Here is an 18,292-nt window from a genome sequence, read left to right as displayed (position 1 = left end):
GGAAGGAAGGAAGGACGGAAAGAAGGAACAGTCAAAACAGACGGGGTCAATTTGACCTGGGAGGACGACAGGAAGGTTAAAAAGTTGAACATAATTATATTGTATGAATATTATTATGATACCAAATGTTTCACCATATTGTAGCTGCAGAGACACTGTCAGTGTGTTATGAAACCATTTAGTTACAACCGTCTGTTGCAGGAACAATTTGATTCAACATTTTTTTGAAGCAACAGAGCATTACAGCCGAGTGTGTCACGGCCCGATGATGTGATGTTTGATTTGAGTGTTACAACGTGTGACGGCTCTCTCTGCTTTCTTCTAGCTCGTCTTTTTGCTGCATTAACCCGCATTTGTGTGTTGTTGTCAATTCAAATTCAAGAGTGCCTGCTGCAGTGTTTGTGCAAAACTTTATATTTCAATCTAACTACCCAAGAACAATAAATGATTAGTATATTTATTGATAAGTCCGTCATCACAAATTAGTCATCTGCTATTTTTAAAAGTTGATTAATTTTGTAGTCTTTCAAATGTCCAAAAATAGTGTGGATTCACAAATAAGGTCTTGTTTCAACCAACCAAAAACACTCCAATTATGTTCTTCATCTGCGGATTATTTTCTCAATAAATCATTTACTTGTGTTATCTCTACAATGACACACAATAGTGAGAAATCCTCCTTATAGTGCTCCCAGCTCCAAGTCATGTCTTCAAATGTCCAAAAGTCCAAAACCCCCCAAAAATATTCAGTGTTTTTATTATTCATGACAAAAAAAGCATCAACTCAAATTTTAGAAACTGAACTTTATTAAGTTAATTATTTAATTATCAAAAAAGCTTTCTGGCTATCGACTAATTGGTTGATTAGCTGCACAATGCAGATCTAAAGCTGACAAAATCAACTGATTGTTTTATCATTAAATCAATTTATTGGATTGAATACAAATTGGTTAATTGGTTTCTTCTTTCCTCCCTTCCTTTCTTCGGTCTGTCCTTCCTCCCTCCCTCCCTCCTTCTCTCTTTCTTTCCTTCCTCTCTCTTTCCTCCTTCCTTCTCTCTTTCTTTCCTTCCTCCCTCCTTCATTCCTTGCCTCCTTCCTTCCTTTCCTTCCTACTTCCTTTCCTTCCTCTTCCCTTCCTTACTCCCTCCTTTTTCCCCCCTTCCTTCCTTGACTCGAGGACAACAGGAGGGTTAAAGTCTCACATCATTATAAACAGAGTCCCATTTGATTTTTAATTGTTGTTCAGAAAAAAAATGGAAAATTGATTGTTGTAGTTGACGTTACATCCTTAATGTTCTGCCATTTGATGAATAAAACAACAATTAATATCCTCATTAATTAGGTCTATAAAATAGCCAAAAATCATAAGACAAATTACAGACAGCTGAGAATGAAAGTAAAACCTGACATCCATCTCTCCTCCGTGCTGTGAACAACATGTCATTTAGTCCCAGGTGGGAAGATGTAGGCCATCGATCCAGAAGCAACAACTCAGTGTGTCAGTCAGGTTTCAGTCAATCACAGCTGCCACATGTGGAAGTAGAAAGCGAGGGGCTATTTAAACTGCGACACACACACACACACACACACACACACACACGCAGAGTCGAAAAATCCTCTCCTGATCGCCGGGGCTGAGAAACACAGATCATGTGAGAATCTGTCTTCTATCAGCCCCCCCCCCACACACACACACACACCACCACCACCCCCTCCTCACTTTCTACACGACACTGAAAGAGTATTCAAGCACTTCATTGAATTTTCATTACCCAGCGTGTCTGCACAGTGTGGCAGCCCACAGGCTCCACACGCACAGACTATCAATCCACTTCGCCATTCATTGGTTGAATAGATATTGTGGTGTGTGTTAGTGTGTGTGTGTGTGTGTGTGTGTACTTGTATGACTATCATTGTGAGAACCAGTCCTCACTTTCTGACACACTTTCAAAAGGCTGTTTGAGGCTTCAGACCTGGTTTTAGGGTGAAGGTTAGGATTGGGTTCAGGGTCAGAGGCTAATGCATAATGTCAGTGAATGTCCTTACTGGCTATACAAGCGTATGTGTGTGTGTGTGTGTGTGTGTGTGTGTGTGTGTGACCTTTTCCAGTATAAACACTGACCTCAACAGGACCAGATGTCCTCATGGGCCCCAAAGATCGGTCCTAATGAGGCAGAAATGACATTTCTGAGGTTAAGGTTAGGAAGAGGAAGTCAATACAATGTCCTAATAAGGATAGCTGCACAAACGTGTGTGTGTGTGACAGAGAAAGGCTGTCAGAGTGAGAGAGGAAATGCAGGCGTATTTTTTAATGTACAGACTATTGATTGATAGATATCTTTTGAAACAATTATACACTTCTCCTCTACATGTGTGCTGAATATGTTTGTGTGTGTGTGTTTGTATAAATTAGGATGTGTGGTCTCTCCATGTGAGTTTGGTCCCATCTCACTTCCTGGCTTCCATCCTGGAGTCCTGATTGGACCGGTAGCCAGGCCAGCTCTCCAAATCGAGGAGATGCAATTTGGATTGTCGTGTTACATTTATCGGTTGAGTTATTAGTCAGTGTTTGATGTGAGCAGCACACCACTGTGTCTCCTTATCTGCCTCTACTAAGAAGTATTAACACTCAGTATCAGCTCCATTTAATTAAAAAGGCACTAGTCGTCTTTTTTTTCACTGGCATTTTTGACATAAGCCCTGATACGTTCATTTGTGTTTCCATTACACATCTACACTCAGACTCTGTACTGTCTAGAGACATTTGGTTCAGGTGTTGATTCTGATTTCTTTCACAGTTAAGAAAACAACATATTAGTTAAGGTTTTCTTAATTTAGTTTCTTTTGTTTGGAGACAAGGCTGCAACAGATATTTTCATTATTGTTTGATAAATCAGTCGCTTGGTCCATAGAACAGCAGAAAATTTGAGAAAAATGTCAATTACGGTTTCTCAAAGCCCAAAGCAATATCCTCATATATCTTCTTCTTTACTGTGTGAGCTACACTTTAAAATAAAAGTTTTGGTTTGGAACAAGAAAACGATCAGTGGCCTACTTTATATCAAACATGAGAGATTATTCACACACACACACACACACACACACACACAATCTAGTCTGACAGAAGATTAAAATTAATACTATATCACCATCTTGTGGCTAAAGAGCATCATTGCTGCTATGAACTTCATTTCAGACATGAAAACGGGTCATGGGTGAAAAAGGTGAGAAGGATACGACCCCTCTAGGGAGGTTAGGGCTTGAAAGCATCAATCTGCATTTTGAGAGTTCAAGCAGAACTACAACCCGACCCCGGATAAGCAGCAGAAGACGGATGGACGGAGGACAGTACAAGATTAAAAGAAACATGTTCAATGTAAATTGAACACCAACACCAACACAACATACAACTAGTTTACTATTGCACAAGTGTGGATGTAGTAGTTGTTGGAAAATCCTGTACTTGCACAGGATTCACACTGACTGATAAATTCAACACATGTCTCTCAGCACATGCAGTGAATGTGTGTGTGTGTGTGTGTGTGTGTGTGTGTGTGTGTGTGTGTTATCAAAACAGTCTACACTCAGATATGCAGAAACACTTCAAAGAATAGTAAACAACCTGTTTATAGAATCTCCACGATATCAAACATCCCAACAACAAATGTTTTCAGAGTCATAAAAAAACACAACGCACATTAACAACACACACACACACACACACACACACTAGAGTAGTTCCCTTATGCAATGACCTTTTTCCTAGCAAACTCCTCCACAACATCTCTAAAGTCCAGGTCTCTGACAGGTTCAGACTCTATTACCAGTAATGATAAAAAGGACTTCAGGCTCATTTTTGATTCTCCCCAAATGAGAAAATGAGCGCTCCCCCTCACAGTTTGTCACCGGCAACCTGAGGAACATCCTCAAAGCCACATAAACATTAAGGAAGACTAACTGCAGGCCAAACTTCAATATGGTTTTCAGCATGTTTGAGGGTGACTTGTCTGTTTCAGCCAACATGAAGGACCGGAACTGCAGACACGTAAAACACGCTGTTCCGCCTACGGGACCGACCGGATGTTAGGAGGTAGCCACAAGTTCTTCTGAATGTTTTAAACACCACCCCTTAAACATATATATTCATGCCATATATTGTTGGAAAGCTTTCTCCTGATTCATTCAAGACCACTCATGAATTATATGGTTGCTCACAGCCGTAATAGTATTAGCGGTTAGCTCGGCTAGCCACTCAGCTAAAGTAAGCTAACAGCTATAATGCTACATACCTTCAAAGTCTTCCCTTTATCCACAACGATCATCTTATGACTCAGGACTTTCTGTACAGCTCGCCAAGTATCCATTCTGCTGAAATATGAAATCCGTTTCCTTCTAACCGAAATACTTTCTTCAATATGTCCATGTATTTAGTCCAACACGTAACGTAATACACGCGGAAACCATATACGGTCCCTTTTACGTCATTTCGTGACTCACGCGTGCATCTGTGGGACACGTGACTGTTTCATATGACATAGGTTTAGGATTAGGCAGCACAAGCACATGTCTCCAAAGCCAATGAGGACATGTATCCGACGACAACGTGGGTGACAATCTTCAATCAATCAATTCTTTTTTACAGTCTATGGTGACAATAGGTGCGTGTATTAATCGTCTATCTATGGTATTAATGAGGTCCACTTACAAGAAGAAAAAAAAACACCAAGTGACGGAGGCCTCTGGGTATTTTTTCTTCTTCTTTTTTTTTCTCTTCCCAATTCAAGGCTCCCGTATACTTCCAAACCACAATCATTTGCCACTTGACCCCCCCCCCCCCCCCCAAAAAAAAAATAAAATAAAATCTCATCGGATCTGCATGATTCACGTAGGTCATCTATTTTGGTTTCAAAACGGCGAATTTTGCCGAAAGGTGAGTGATTTTCATGTCTGTTGAACATGCATTAGATTTCCACATAGCTATATAATATTATAACTCATGTGAAAAAAAGAAGAAGAAGCCCAGAACAATTGTTTTTCATTTTAATGAATTATTTCTGATGAGAAGAGCTGTTTCAAGTCTCATTACAAAAATGAACTGATGTGGCAGAAAGAAAACCAAACAGAATTGATTCAAGAACACAGTGATAAAAAATGTCAGATTAAAAGTTAGAGGAAAACAAAACAAAACCCCAAACCAAGCTGCTTGTTTCCGCAGTAAATAAAAGTATGAAGGTGTAATCAAATCCTTAAACATTTTCTGTTAAATGTAGTTTAAACAGCATAAACCAAACCAAAGCATTTTGGAAGAACAACCAAATATGAAATTGAAGTTTTTTAAAAAAGGACAGGACTGCCAGTGTAAATGTGCCTTTGAACAATCAATCCGTAGTCGATACAGCTTCATAAATCAACGTTGTCTGCTACTTTTCAGTAATCACACTTCGTAGCAGTTAATTATGCTTATATTCATTATACTGAGGAAGTGAACTGAAGGAACCTGTTTCTTTACCACACTCAAGTTTTAATCACAATTTTAGCATTATTTAAAAAGGTACCCTGTGGAGTTTTTGTCCCCCTGGTGGCGCTGTGGAGCAGTTCGTTTGACCGTCTTATAAACGCACATCAGCATCCACGTTCCTACACTTATTCCACTGATATACGAGGAGCTGTAATGCACCGAGACATGCAGCAACAGGGCAACAAAAACAGGGAAGAAGATGACTGCACGCTAGTAAACATGGACTTAAAAAAAATATGAAGAAGCAGGATTTAAATCAGCTTTCCAATTGTTTAAAAAAAAAAATTGATTTGACATGTTTTGTTAAACCTGAGCACACACACACAATGAGTTTGGGTGAGTAACACTGACGTTGTTTTGTTCACATGAAAACTCCTCAGGGCACCTTTAACCGAAAAAACAAACACTTAGAATGATAATAAAGGCATATTCTGGATAAACCCCTCCCCCCACACAAAAAGAAAACGCTGCTCAGAAAGACCCTGAAGGGGCAAAAAAAAAAGACATTAACAGCGTAAAATGTTCTGCTGTATTAGATACTACAGAGAGAGTAGCAACAGCTTCACAACACTTCATTCATATCAACTTCAGAGGTTATACTATCATGATGCAAAATGATACTGTTTGTCAAGAATCGGCCTGAACTGAGTGACGATCGTTACATTTTAAGATCACTACCGAACCTCTGAATATAACACGGGAAGGATTCAACACTCTTTCTCAACCGAAAGTGGAGTTTTAATTACTTTTTTTAACGACGATTAAAAGGTTTTATTCTATATAAATGTCATCCATGTTAGTGGAAAGGGTCTAAAACATTGCGTAAAGCCCCATAATATTAATTTGGAATAAACAGAACTGGTTGTTTAGCATGAGCAGAGACAGTAAACATCCAAATAAAAGGCATCCAAAGAGGAAAGATGTCTTAGCAGTCGTCACACAGTTTGATTGACAGTTGATTTGCTGTGATTCAGTTTGTGTTTCTGTAATTATTTCGCCATTAATTTAAAAAAAAAAAATTAGGAAAACATTACGTAGTCAGTGGTTATTTAAAAAAAAAGAGGAAAAATATAGGTTTTTCTAACCCACAATAATCCCATCATCCAGTTCTCTCTCAAATACATGTGGGGAAGATCTATTTAAAGTTATTTTAACATAACAAACGCAACCAAAAGATTAAAGTCTGTAAATATGAAAATGAGAGCAGCAGTAACACATTTCAATAAATTTTGATGGTGTCTGTTGTCGTTAAACGCGGATATTCGGGGGACATTATTGTGTTATAGCAGAGCAGCACGCAACATCGGTCACTGATCCTAAAACAAAAATCCAGCTGATTTTTCTATGAGGAGCCACGTTGCTTCTTCTGATCAACAATCATGTAAAATACCCTGAAATACAACACAACAAAAAGGAAAAAAAAAAAAAAAAAAAACACAATTAAACGCCAAAGTTCACAATCTGCAGCATAAAAAAAGCTGGAAGGGTTGGAAGCTGATGAAGTGACAATCACGTAGGAACAGAGTCTTTTTAGGAGAGATGGAAAAACTGGACAATGACAGTTTGTTGATTCTAACCCTGCGATGAACGAACACAAAAGACAAAAAAAAAAACCCAAAAACAAAACAGCATTGATCAGGATCACTCTCATAATGGTCGCCACTAGTTTTGCGCCTTCTTACCCGACATCACGTTACTGTATTTCCCTCCTGATGCAGTGCTTCAAAGATATAAACATCTGTACAATCTTTAGAAAAAAAATTCACATTGAATGTGCTGAATCTGTCATCTGGAAACAGTTCATTCCACGACAAAAACCTCTCTCTCTTTCTTTCTTTCTTGCTCTCTCTCTCGCTATCTCTCTTTCTTCTCCTTCCTCAGTAAAATCTCTTGTTCCTCTCCTGTCTCTTCTGGAAAACTACGGCTCCCACCACAGCGCACACCACGATTCCCAGCAGAGCACACAGCAGGAGCAGGAAGACCTTCCAGCCGGTGAGAGGCGTTCCGCGGAAGTTACCGGTCGGATCGTCGATGTTGTCTGTGAAGAAAAAAAACGAGAAAGTCCACGTTCATCTTTTCAAAATCAGTTGTATCTGTTAACCCTTTTGACATTTGAGAGCTGTAAAAACACCCTAAATACTTGTTTTCTTTTAGCCTTAAATTTAATAACTTCTCCTAATGTGACCCACAATGGAAATATTTCAACTTCTTATAAACATTTGTGTGCAGCTGATGTTATATTTGTCGAGTCTTTGACCCATAATTAATTAAAACATTCAAAGATTACTGTTGCATTCTTCACATTTAATAGAAATCATTGAATTTGTCATGTTACTTTGATTGTAAATGTTTGATTATCCATAAACGCATAAAAAAGCATAAAAACTGAAGAATAAAGTATCTCTGCTCTCTGAAAGCTTCTTTAAATGATTAATGATGAGCCATTCATTAATAATTTGAGAGATTAATTATGAAAGGATGCTGTGGATAAATCTGAATATGAACAGTATGTGAGGGTTAAACTTAATTTTGACTGTAGTGCATACAAATAAATGAACACAAGCATGACTAAACTGATTTAACTGATTGTTTTTGTATCTATTTTCCTCCAAACTAACAGTAATAAAGATTAAAAGCATCATTTTTCTTAAACGTACCTTTTGGAGACTTGAGGAGACTGACGCTGGGCTCGATCTTGGTCCAGTCCAGGTTCTCTTCCTCGGGTGTGTGTTCCACCATCAGCTGGTAGAGCTTCATGGAGATGATGTCGTGGTTATCTGCAACAGCAAATTAAACTTAAACTAGGAATCAACATTTACATAATGGAGCTGACCACAGGGGAACTTCTCTTGTCAAATAAACATAATATACATAAAAATAACTGCACACATACTTAAAGTACACCTGAGCCTGACCCATATATCAGTCAACCAATATTATTGGCTATCACGGATTGTGGTAGACATAATCGTGTCTAATTTTTTTAAGGATATATAGTCAGCTGATATGGATATTTAATTATTTTTCTTCATTCAGGTTTAAGTTTTTTATGATTAAGTTATAATTATTAAATTCCCAGTGAAGTTTACTGTGAATGCAAAATATCAAAGCTGCCATTACATATATTTGTCACAAGTATTTGATAGCCACATCTGAGGAATCACTGCAGAAAAAATGTGTGTTCATGTAAATATTCTGTATATATAAAATATTATCAGCCGATATCAGAGTGTTTTTAATCCCTTTTTCTAAATCACTTCTTAAAACTTATTTCTACAGACTGGCTTTTATGTGATGTAGTCTGTTCTTATTCTTAGCTGCATTAGTATATCAAATCATGATATTCCAGGCACTCTGATTTCTTTGTTGTTGTGGAGTTTTCTATCTTTCAACCTACCGGACAGATCTCCCGTAGCTGCTGAGGCACCGAAGAAATATCCAGTAGGAAGACGAACGCCTCCGATATCGATGCACTCCTTCCACTCGTTCTTGTCGTCCACGTCAACCATCACCTAAAGGAGATATAGTCTGATGTTAACCCTCCTGTTGTCCTCAGGTCAAGGAAGGACAGGAGGAAGGAAGTAAGGAGAGAAGGAAAGAAGGAAGGGAGGAAGGAAGGAAGGGAGGAGAGAAGGAAGGAGAGGAGGAAGGAAGGAAGGAAGGGAAGGAGTAAGGAGGGAGGGAGGGAGGGAGGAAGGAAGGAAAGGAGTAAGAACAAAAAGAGGAAGGAATTAAGGGCAGAAGGAAGGGAGGAAGGAAATGAGGAAGGAAGGAAGGAAGTGAGGATTGAAGTATGGAAGGAGGAGGGAGCAAAGAAAGAGGGGAGGAGGGGAAGAAGGAAGGAAAGAAAGAACAGTCAAAAGAGAGATGGGGTCCATTTGACCCGGGAGGACGACAGGAGGGTTAATCATGTAATGCAACACTGAAAGTGACGTTTCATTTGTTATAAAGTTGAGAAAGCTGCTGAAAAAAGGCAATAAAAAAAACCTTTTCATGAGCTCAAATGTACAGATGTTGGTTTTATAATCGCTATAATCACATGTGGAGAAAAACACTTTAACATTTTTCTTTTTTGGCCTAAAATCCTTGAAACTTTTGAGCTGAACAGAAACGAGCGGGTCCACATACAGTGAGTCTTCCTTTGGAGTAGCGGATGGCGAGGTACGTGTCGTGCTCTCTGTTCCTGATCTCGGCCGAGCAGCCTCCCAGCTCCGACGATCGGCCGTCTTTGCCGTGATCGTAACTCACCGAGCCGTTGTTCACCATGGCCGAGATGTACGGGAAAGAACGCTGACGATAGAAGAAGACACAAATGGACGAGTTAGTTCTTAATCTCAGTTTTACTCTTGTATCAAAATGATGGAGAATAAAATATAAAGAAGCTGATGAGACATTTCCAGTGTTGTTGAACAAATACACACAGGCTACATTCACACTGCAGACTCTACAAGACCAATTTCAAACTTGTGCTAATGTTTTATATTTTAGGATGTTGTTTGTATTTATTCAGGAACCCCCCCGTCCCTAAAAAAAATAGCAGTATTGAAAGACACATGTCCAGCAAAGAAAGTAATACAAGCTTTAATCATTACCTTTCTCTAGCTTGTTCCTTAGACATTTTAGTTTCAAACATCTGACTTAATTGAGGTACCCCCCCCCCAAAAAAAAAATATGCATTTGTGGCTCTGTCTCTGTCTCTTTTATGCTAACAGTAGTCCAGACAAGAGGTCCAAATAGATTCAGTAACTTAATCAACAATCTCTACAGAAATTAGTGCTTTTTTCTCTCTTTGTGTGAGTTTTGTTCAACCAAATTACCAAAAAGAACATATTCTACTCACTTTTCTAGTGGTGATGGCTAAATATCAAGATAGTTTGGCTTTAATAATAATATCTATCTATGTCTTCATCCCTAAAAGTAAAGTGAAGTAAAAGAAAAATGATTTTGTTGTGAGAACTTTGATTGACATATAAAAACACAACATCTATGTGTCTGTTTTAATCTGGAGGAAGTGAAGTAGGCAGAAACTAAATCTGGACACAAGTGGTCAGCTTGAGACAGCTTAGTTTTACTTTTCTTTTCATTTTCTCTCCATTTTTACTGTATTCTGTTCATTTTGACTTCTTGAAATAACAGTAGAGAGACCACAAACACAGCTCATTTTACCTCAGTGTCAGCATTATTTCATCCTTTTCAGCTAAAACTAAATAAAAACTGAACTAAAACTGCTTAATCACTTGTTTAACTAAAACTAAACTGAAATTTTAAAAAAGGAAACTAACAAAAAAAAAACCCCCAAAAACTAATGAAAATTTCAAAACAGAAAAGAAGTGTCTCAGCTGTCCGTGTGTGATTGGAGGTGTAAACAGGGTCTCTAGTTTTAAATTTGAGCTGCAGTGTGAATGTAGTTGAAGCCACAAGACACAAATACCCACTGAGACATTAAATACCAATTAAAAACAGAAATAAAAGGGTACAAATATGGCAAAAAGAAACATTATATGGGGCTTCATTTAACACTTAACATCTACATGCTTAGTGGAGACACAAACAGAATCAGCGTTTGGAGACGGCATGCCGACAGGTTAGAAACCCATAGCAACCACTCACATCGGTCGCATCATCGTTTGAGTAAGTATCTATAAAAACTGCCAGCCCATGGAAGAGAGCATTGTTGGAAAACACAGGCCCTGCAAAGAAACAAGCCAGTCAATCGCCTCGAGCCGCACACACACCGCACACACACCACCGCACACTTACATCCATCCCATGGAGGTCATTGCGGAAGGTATCCAAAAACATAGCCAGGCCAAGAAACTGATCTTGGTTTCCAAACACAGGGCCTAGGATGGAGGCAGAGATGAGGCGAGACGTGAGCAGGCAACTCCAGACACTTGTTGTTGGTTGGTGTGTGTGTGTGTGTGTGTGTGTGTGTGTGTGTGTGTGTGTGTGTGTGTGTGTGTGTGTGTGTGGTCAGCAGAGATGAGAGCAAGCCGAGATGAAAGGTGACAACATCCAGACATGGCGAATAAAAAGCTTATTAATGTGGTGAAGATGATGGGAGATCTGCAGCATTGTAATAACCTTTAAATACTCTTCACACTAATCTTGTATGTCTTATTCTTATTTTAGCTTCATTTTATTTACAATTTAACACTTTTAAATCATATTTAAAAGTCATTTTATTTTATCCTTCCTTCTCTCCTTCCTTCCTCTCTCCTTCTTTCCTTCCCTCCTTCCTTTCCTTCCTCCCTTCCTTCTTTCCTCTGTCCTTCCTTCCTCTTTTCCTTTCTCCCTTCCTCCCTCCTACCTTCCTTATTTCCTCTGTCCTTCCTTCCTCCCTTCCTTCTTTCCTTTCCTTCCTTCCTTCCTCTCTTCCCTCCCTTCCTTCTTTCCTCCCTCCATCCCATTTTCTTCCTTCCTTCTGTCCTTCCCTCCTCCTGTCCTCATTCTTTCCTTCCCTCCTACCTTCCCTTCTTTTCATTTCTCCCTCCCTCCCTCCCTGCCTCCTACCTTCCTTATTTCCTCTGTACTTCTCCCTTCCTTCTTTCCTCTGTCCTTCCTCCCTCCCTCCTTTCCTTCCTTCCTCCCTTGACTCAAGGACAACAGGAGGGTTAAAAGAAGAGATTTATTCCTGTTCTTACTTTAAACTAAGAGACAACAGGATCAGAAGTGTAACAGATGTTTTAAGGTGAAAACTTGCCAGACTTCAGAGCCCTGGTACACGACTGTCTGGTCTCGCTGCAGTTTGCGTATCAGGCTGACATCGGCAAAATCAGCGAATATATATATACAAAACAGTGTGTTTCTGTATAAACATAAACATTTTGTAATGATCCCCCAAATGTGGTTATCAAACGCTTGTGACAAAGATATGTAATGGAGGTATTATCGATACCAATATATCTACATCTTAATTTTTTCACTTCCTAATATCAGTATCGATTGGGTCAGAGCGAGGTATGTAAATTAGCTTCTTTAAATGATGAAATTGTAGCTGTGAGACAATGTTGATGACTATTTTATATGTTAATTAGCAAGGTGAATGTGAATGTTTTGATAATTCAGGTCTATTTAATGTGATGTTATTAATCATGTAGAGTACTGAGCCATATTTGTTTGTGAGAATAATGAGTATTGTGAGGACTGAAGTGATTTTGAACAATTTGAGTTAAGTTACAACTTTATTAAAGGCTTGTGTCTGTGTTTTATTGTTTATGGTACTGAATGAAAAACAGAAGACTCTCTGCCTTGTTTTCTGTGATGCTAAGGCCTGCTACATACAGTGAACTGGTATGTGTTGTATTTTCGGGTAACATCCAACACTTTGACACAACAAGAACTGATAAAAATGAATTGAGATCAAGCCGGAGTGAGATATTTAAACTTCTAACTAGTACTGCCTGGTAGTAAACGGCCACGAGACAGAAAACATGAAACCCGGTGATGTTACCTGGATGCAGTCTGTCCTTTGTGTACCAGATGGCGATGCCGTCGCCGTGGAGATTCTTCTTTCCCGACCCGTGAATTTTGAACTGCACGTGCATCTCCCAGTCCTTCAGGTAACAAGGCTGAAAAACAGAAAACACATCAAATATTTAACGGTAGACAAACACTTCACAAAAATGGTAAATTGGAAAGAATCGGAATCAGCAGCAGAACTTTATTTTATTTTTACCGCTGTCGTCTTTTCAAAGAGGTTCAGTTTGTTTATTACAGGGTATCTGTATATTTTTTAAGAATACATTTAAATCACTTTTTAAGCAGAGATGGAAAGAGTAATAAAATATTCTACTCAAGTGAAAGAATCACTACTACAAGGACAATTACTGGTCTACAAATGTACTCAAGTAAAAGTAAAAAAAGTAGCTTGTTTAAAATGTACTCCTTACTTAGTTACTTTTTCAACCGGGTTAACGTTTTAGTGTGTGTCCATAAATATGTGAGTTTGTTATGTTCTGTTAAGTTATTGTATCATGCTAGTTAACATTTCTGTACAGTCCTCTTTGCTTTTTATTTATTTATTTATTTTATTTCAACCAGCATTTTTTTCTCAGTAACAGATGTGATTTAAAATGTAGTTTTAATGTTTTTTTAAAACTACTTTAAAAAGTACAAGTACACAAAAAATCTACTCAATTACAGTAGCGAAAGTAACTATAATTCGTTACTTTCCACCTCTACTTTTAAGACCTTTTTAATACCTCTTTAGGAAAACATAATAGTATTACTGAGACATATAATAATGCAGAAGCAGGATTTTACTGTTGTAGAGGGTTGAAACTGAGCTCAATTTGAACTCATTTGCATAAGACAGCAACTAATGATTGATGTGATGATAAGACATTTTTAGACTTTGAATATCAAACTAAATTTAATACATTTATAGGATCTGCAGGGACTCTGTATTAGGCTTTTAATTGGTTACAAACAGGAAGTCAGGCTGGCAGTGACAGTTAAATAGAAATAAAGAGCAAATTGAATGTTAACCTGCCAGCTATCAGTCATCAAAACTAAACATTTCATAACTCATTTGTGAAATGTGAAGATTTCCTTATATGGTGGATCAGAGGAGGTTTTAACTAATTTCAACACAACACAAAATAATTGCATAATATATCAGAGATTAACTCCAAATCTCTTAAAGCTCAACTAAATCTGAACATTAAAACCACAGCAGCATTTACTTCAGGGCTGTTTTGTGGCACTGTGTTACATTTTAGATAGAACAGATCAATCAGTTTAAAGAGGGCAAGGCTTTAAAGTGATCTAATGGATATGTATTGTATTATTAAAGTTGAATTGTGGTTGTTCTTGGTATAAAATGAAGTATATCAGAGCATAGTTTACAGTCCTTCCTCACCACAGTGTTCCAGATAGATCCCTGCTTGCTTCTCTCATCTGGAGTGAGTCGGACGTACGAGCTCGTCACTAAAGTGCTTCCCCAGAAGTCCCACTGACTAGACGGGCTGCTGCCCACACCTAAAACACAAACAGATGAAATCATGGGGCAGGTTTAAAAAGGATGAGACAAGCTGAGACAGACCAGAGCATGATGTAACCTGAAGGAGAGAAATCACATTGTTTTTCACTTTGAGTCCTCGCTGAGTTAAGTGACAGTAAAGACATAACTGGTTTTATTATTGACTACATTTTTAATTCTTAGCTTTTAACTCAGAGTGAGAGTTGCTTCACTTTGTCTTTTTGTCTATTAAACTGACCTCTTGTGTTTTTAATGTGGCTTTTATTCTTTTGATTAAGACAGTAAGAATTAAACTGGACTCAATTATAGAACTACAGACATTTTTTGAGTCTAAATAATTGCATGTTTTAATATTATATTTCTTATGTTATTGCTCAGGGTGAGCTGCTCTCCTTTAAGCAGTAAAGCCTGAAATATTTTCCTCTTAGCTGCATGTTCGTTATCTACTTTAAAAGCCTGCTGAGGAAACTTTTTGTTTTTATGAAACAAACACATTTAGATTCATAACTTGTATGCAAACTCAGTTCTTCCTGTGTGCTGTGAGCTCCTCGACCTACTTCACAGTAACGGTTTCAGACATCTGCAACTTTAACAGCTGCATCACTTTGAATTTTATAGGGTTGTTTTATTTTTCACTCAAGCTCCAACAATTATTTTCTTTACTTATTTAACTAATTAGTATTGAAAGCTTTGTTAAGGAGCCTTGTTACCTTGGTTACAGCTTCATTAAGGAGCAGTGTTACCTTGGTTACAGCTTCATTAAGGAGTCTTGTTACCTTGGTTACAGCTTCATTAAGGAGTCTTGTTACATTGGTTACAGCTTCATTAAGGAGCTATGTTACCTTGGTTACAGCTTCATTAAGGAGTCTTGTTACATCGGTTGCAGCTTCATTAAGGAGCAGTGTTACCTTGGTTACAGCTTCATTAAGGAGTCTTGTTACATTGATTACAGCTTCATTAAGGAGCTATGTTACCTTGGTACGGCTTCATTAAAGAGCTATGTTACCTTGGTTACAGTTTCATTAAGGAGCTGTGTTACCTTGGTACGGCTTCATTAAGGAGCTATGTTACCGTGGTTACAGATTCATTAAGGAGTCTTGTTACATTGGTTACAGCTTCATTAAGGAGCTATGTTACCTTGGTACGGCTTCATTAAAGAGCTACGTTACCTTAGTTACAACTTCATTAAGGAGCAGTGTTACCTTGGTAAGGCTTCATTCAGGAGCTATGTTACCTTGGTTACAGTTTCATTAAGGAGCAGTGTTACATTGGTAAAGCTTCATTAAGGAGCAGTGTTACATTGATTACAGCTTCATTAAGGAGCTATGTTACATTGGTACGGCTTCATTAAGGAGCAGCAGTCATACCTTGATACGGTTTCATTAAGGAGCAGCAGTCATACCTTGATACGGTTTCATTAAGGAGTGCTCCCTCTTCAAATGCTCCGTGTTTCCGTCCGTGATATCGCAGCTCACCAGACCCGAGCATCCCAGCACCAGAAGCGCCAACGCGGGCCTCACACACACCCTGAAGCTCCACATTTGATCCAAAAAGCTTCTCATGACAACAATCTTGCTCTTCTTCCTAACTCCATAAACATGATCCGGTCCCTCCTTTATTGTCCTCCGGAGAGAAACCACACAAGTTAAACTGTTAGTTCCCGTTCCCTTTTCAACCTTAACTCAGAATTACGTCTTCTTTTCGCCGCATATTTTTAGAAATTAATCGCAATATTAAGAGCAAAGTTGGATCTGTGCAAAGGTATACATTATTTATCTAATTTAATATTACTATGATTAAGAGGAACGTTTATGCTCTACATGTTTCCCCACGGAAGACTTTTGTAGGAGACTCAAATGATGACAGCCAATAATAGAAAAGCACATCGCAAATTAAGCCAATCAGGAATCACTTGCTGTTCAGCTATTGTCCACTAGATGGAGACAAACACGCGGCATTTTTAACCCTTTACATACCGTTCAGGGTCAAATTTGACCAACTTTTTACATTTGAAAGCTGTTAAAACACCCTATACACATTTCTTTTAGCCAGGCTTTTCCTAATGTGACATACAGTATACAAAAATGGAAATAAAATGCATACTTGTTTTCCCTTTTAAAAAAACTTTAGTGTAGTTGATACATATTTTTATACATGCAAATGCCCGAAAATTCAAAAATCAGCATTAAAACATGTAGTATTCTTCATATTCTATAAAATGTTCTCATGGACAGTAAGATAGTTATTGTGAATGTCTTTTTTATATATACAATTAATCAAACATTAATGAATGAATGATGGGGACTTTTTTTAATGTGAATTGGTGTCGATACTAATTACGAGTCAGATTATGAACAGTATGTGAAATGTTAAGATAAGATATATTCCTTTACTAATTTCCTCTATTAGTCCCAAGATGGGGACTAATGGGTTCAGTGTTTCAGCAGCAAAGTGGTCAGTAAAGGTAGAAGACCATCAAAAATAATAGAGAACAATAAATAATAATTACAAAAGCAATAAAAAACTGTTGTAGTAAAATAATATAATAAAATCATTTACAAATATAATAATCAAAATTTAAAAAGGAATGCAGATAAATCAAATACTTATAAATATGTATTTTGAGATCCACAGTTGCACATGTCAAAATTATGTTCTTCCCTAGTCATTTAAAGTTTTATTCATACCTTAATGTGAAATACCATCACACTTGTGCAGGACTGATGTGTGAAAATACCACTAATATGCCATTCATCATCATTCATCAGTGCTATATAACTGGCCACAAGATGGTGCTATTTATACCCTATTTGAATCCAGAGGGGGGATCTGTGTTTCAAGATTTTTGTTACATTAAGTGCCTTTCAAGTCCCTTAAATTGCCTCCATGTTTACCTCACTTGCTTCTTTTCCTTGAGTCTTAACCTCTCCCAACAAAGAAGGAAGGAAACCAAACAAGGAAAGAGGAGTTTGTGTGTGCACAGATTTTTACTAGTCACACTAATAAAACTGCACAGCCTTTAGACTGACTTGTAGTGATGATAAATTACGTAAATGATAGATGATGCTTACACGCCGATGATTCAGTATAATCTAATGATGTCATACAATAGCTTAAAAGAGAGGCAAAAGCGACATTTCACCAAATTTACAGGAGGAACAAAACAAGACAAAAACTGACCATAGTTTAATTTGACTTTGTTTACTAATTTCAGTATTCAATAAAACAATTTTATACAAGCATGGATGACAGTACACTTAATATACAATTATATATCATTTAATCAAAACATTTTTTTTCTACATTTTTAAATTTGAAAAAAGTCACATGCATCGTTTTATCATTAATGTTTCATTCAATTCAGAATATAAAACATGGGCATGTCTGATGAGAATACAAACAACAGCATAACATTAATTATTTAAAAAAAATCCTCATATCACATCAGTTCATTGAATGTTAATAATGTGGTTAAAATAATATAAAAAAACATCACAAACTTTCAACCTTTTTATTTATTCAGGGAAATTCACCAAGGGCAATGCTCTCTTTTGCAGGAACACCCTGATCACATTCACACAGTTACAGACATTCACGCCTGGAAGCTGCCCAGTACAACCACAGTCTGATCTGGCATCCACTGAGCAGGTGGGTTTTAGGGCCTTGCTCAAGAGCACCTCAGTGGTGGTAATGAGGGACCTGCAAGTGCTGCTTCTTCATTTCCCCCACCCAGTTATAAGTACAGTCCATTTACCATTTACCATTATATTAAATGTTGGCCTTTGGTGTA

The 18,292-nt window shown here is 37.8% G+C and overlaps 1 protein-coding gene across 1 annotated transcript; it reads right to left on the bottom strand.

Moving 5' to 3' along the window:
- Positions 1-5,796: 5,796 nt before the first annotated feature.
- lman2 (lectin, mannose-binding 2) lies at positions 5,797-16,120 on the bottom strand. The gene is made up of 8 exons (XM_053323934.1): positions 15,905-16,120; positions 14,383-14,501; positions 12,973-13,090; positions 11,280-11,362; positions 9,648-9,809; positions 8,917-9,031; positions 8,177-8,296; positions 5,797-7,557 (listed from the first exon to the last, which is right to left on the bottom strand). The coding sequence occupies exons 1-8, from the start codon at positions 16,062-16,064 to the stop codon at positions 7,397-7,399; spliced, it is 1,038 nt and encodes a 345-aa protein (XP_053179909.1). The 5' UTR covers positions 16,065-16,120; the 3' UTR covers positions 5,797-7,396.
- Positions 16,121-18,292: the final 2,172 nt, after the last annotated feature.

This window comes from Scomber japonicus, chromosome 8, assembly GCF_027409825.1.
Source record: "Scomber japonicus isolate fScoJap1 chromosome 8, fScoJap1.pri, whole genome shotgun sequence".
Lineage (NCBI taxonomy): Eukaryota > Metazoa > Chordata > Actinopteri > Scombriformes > Scombridae > Scomber > Scomber japonicus.
This window is presented reverse-complemented; position numbering and strand designations above follow the sequence as displayed.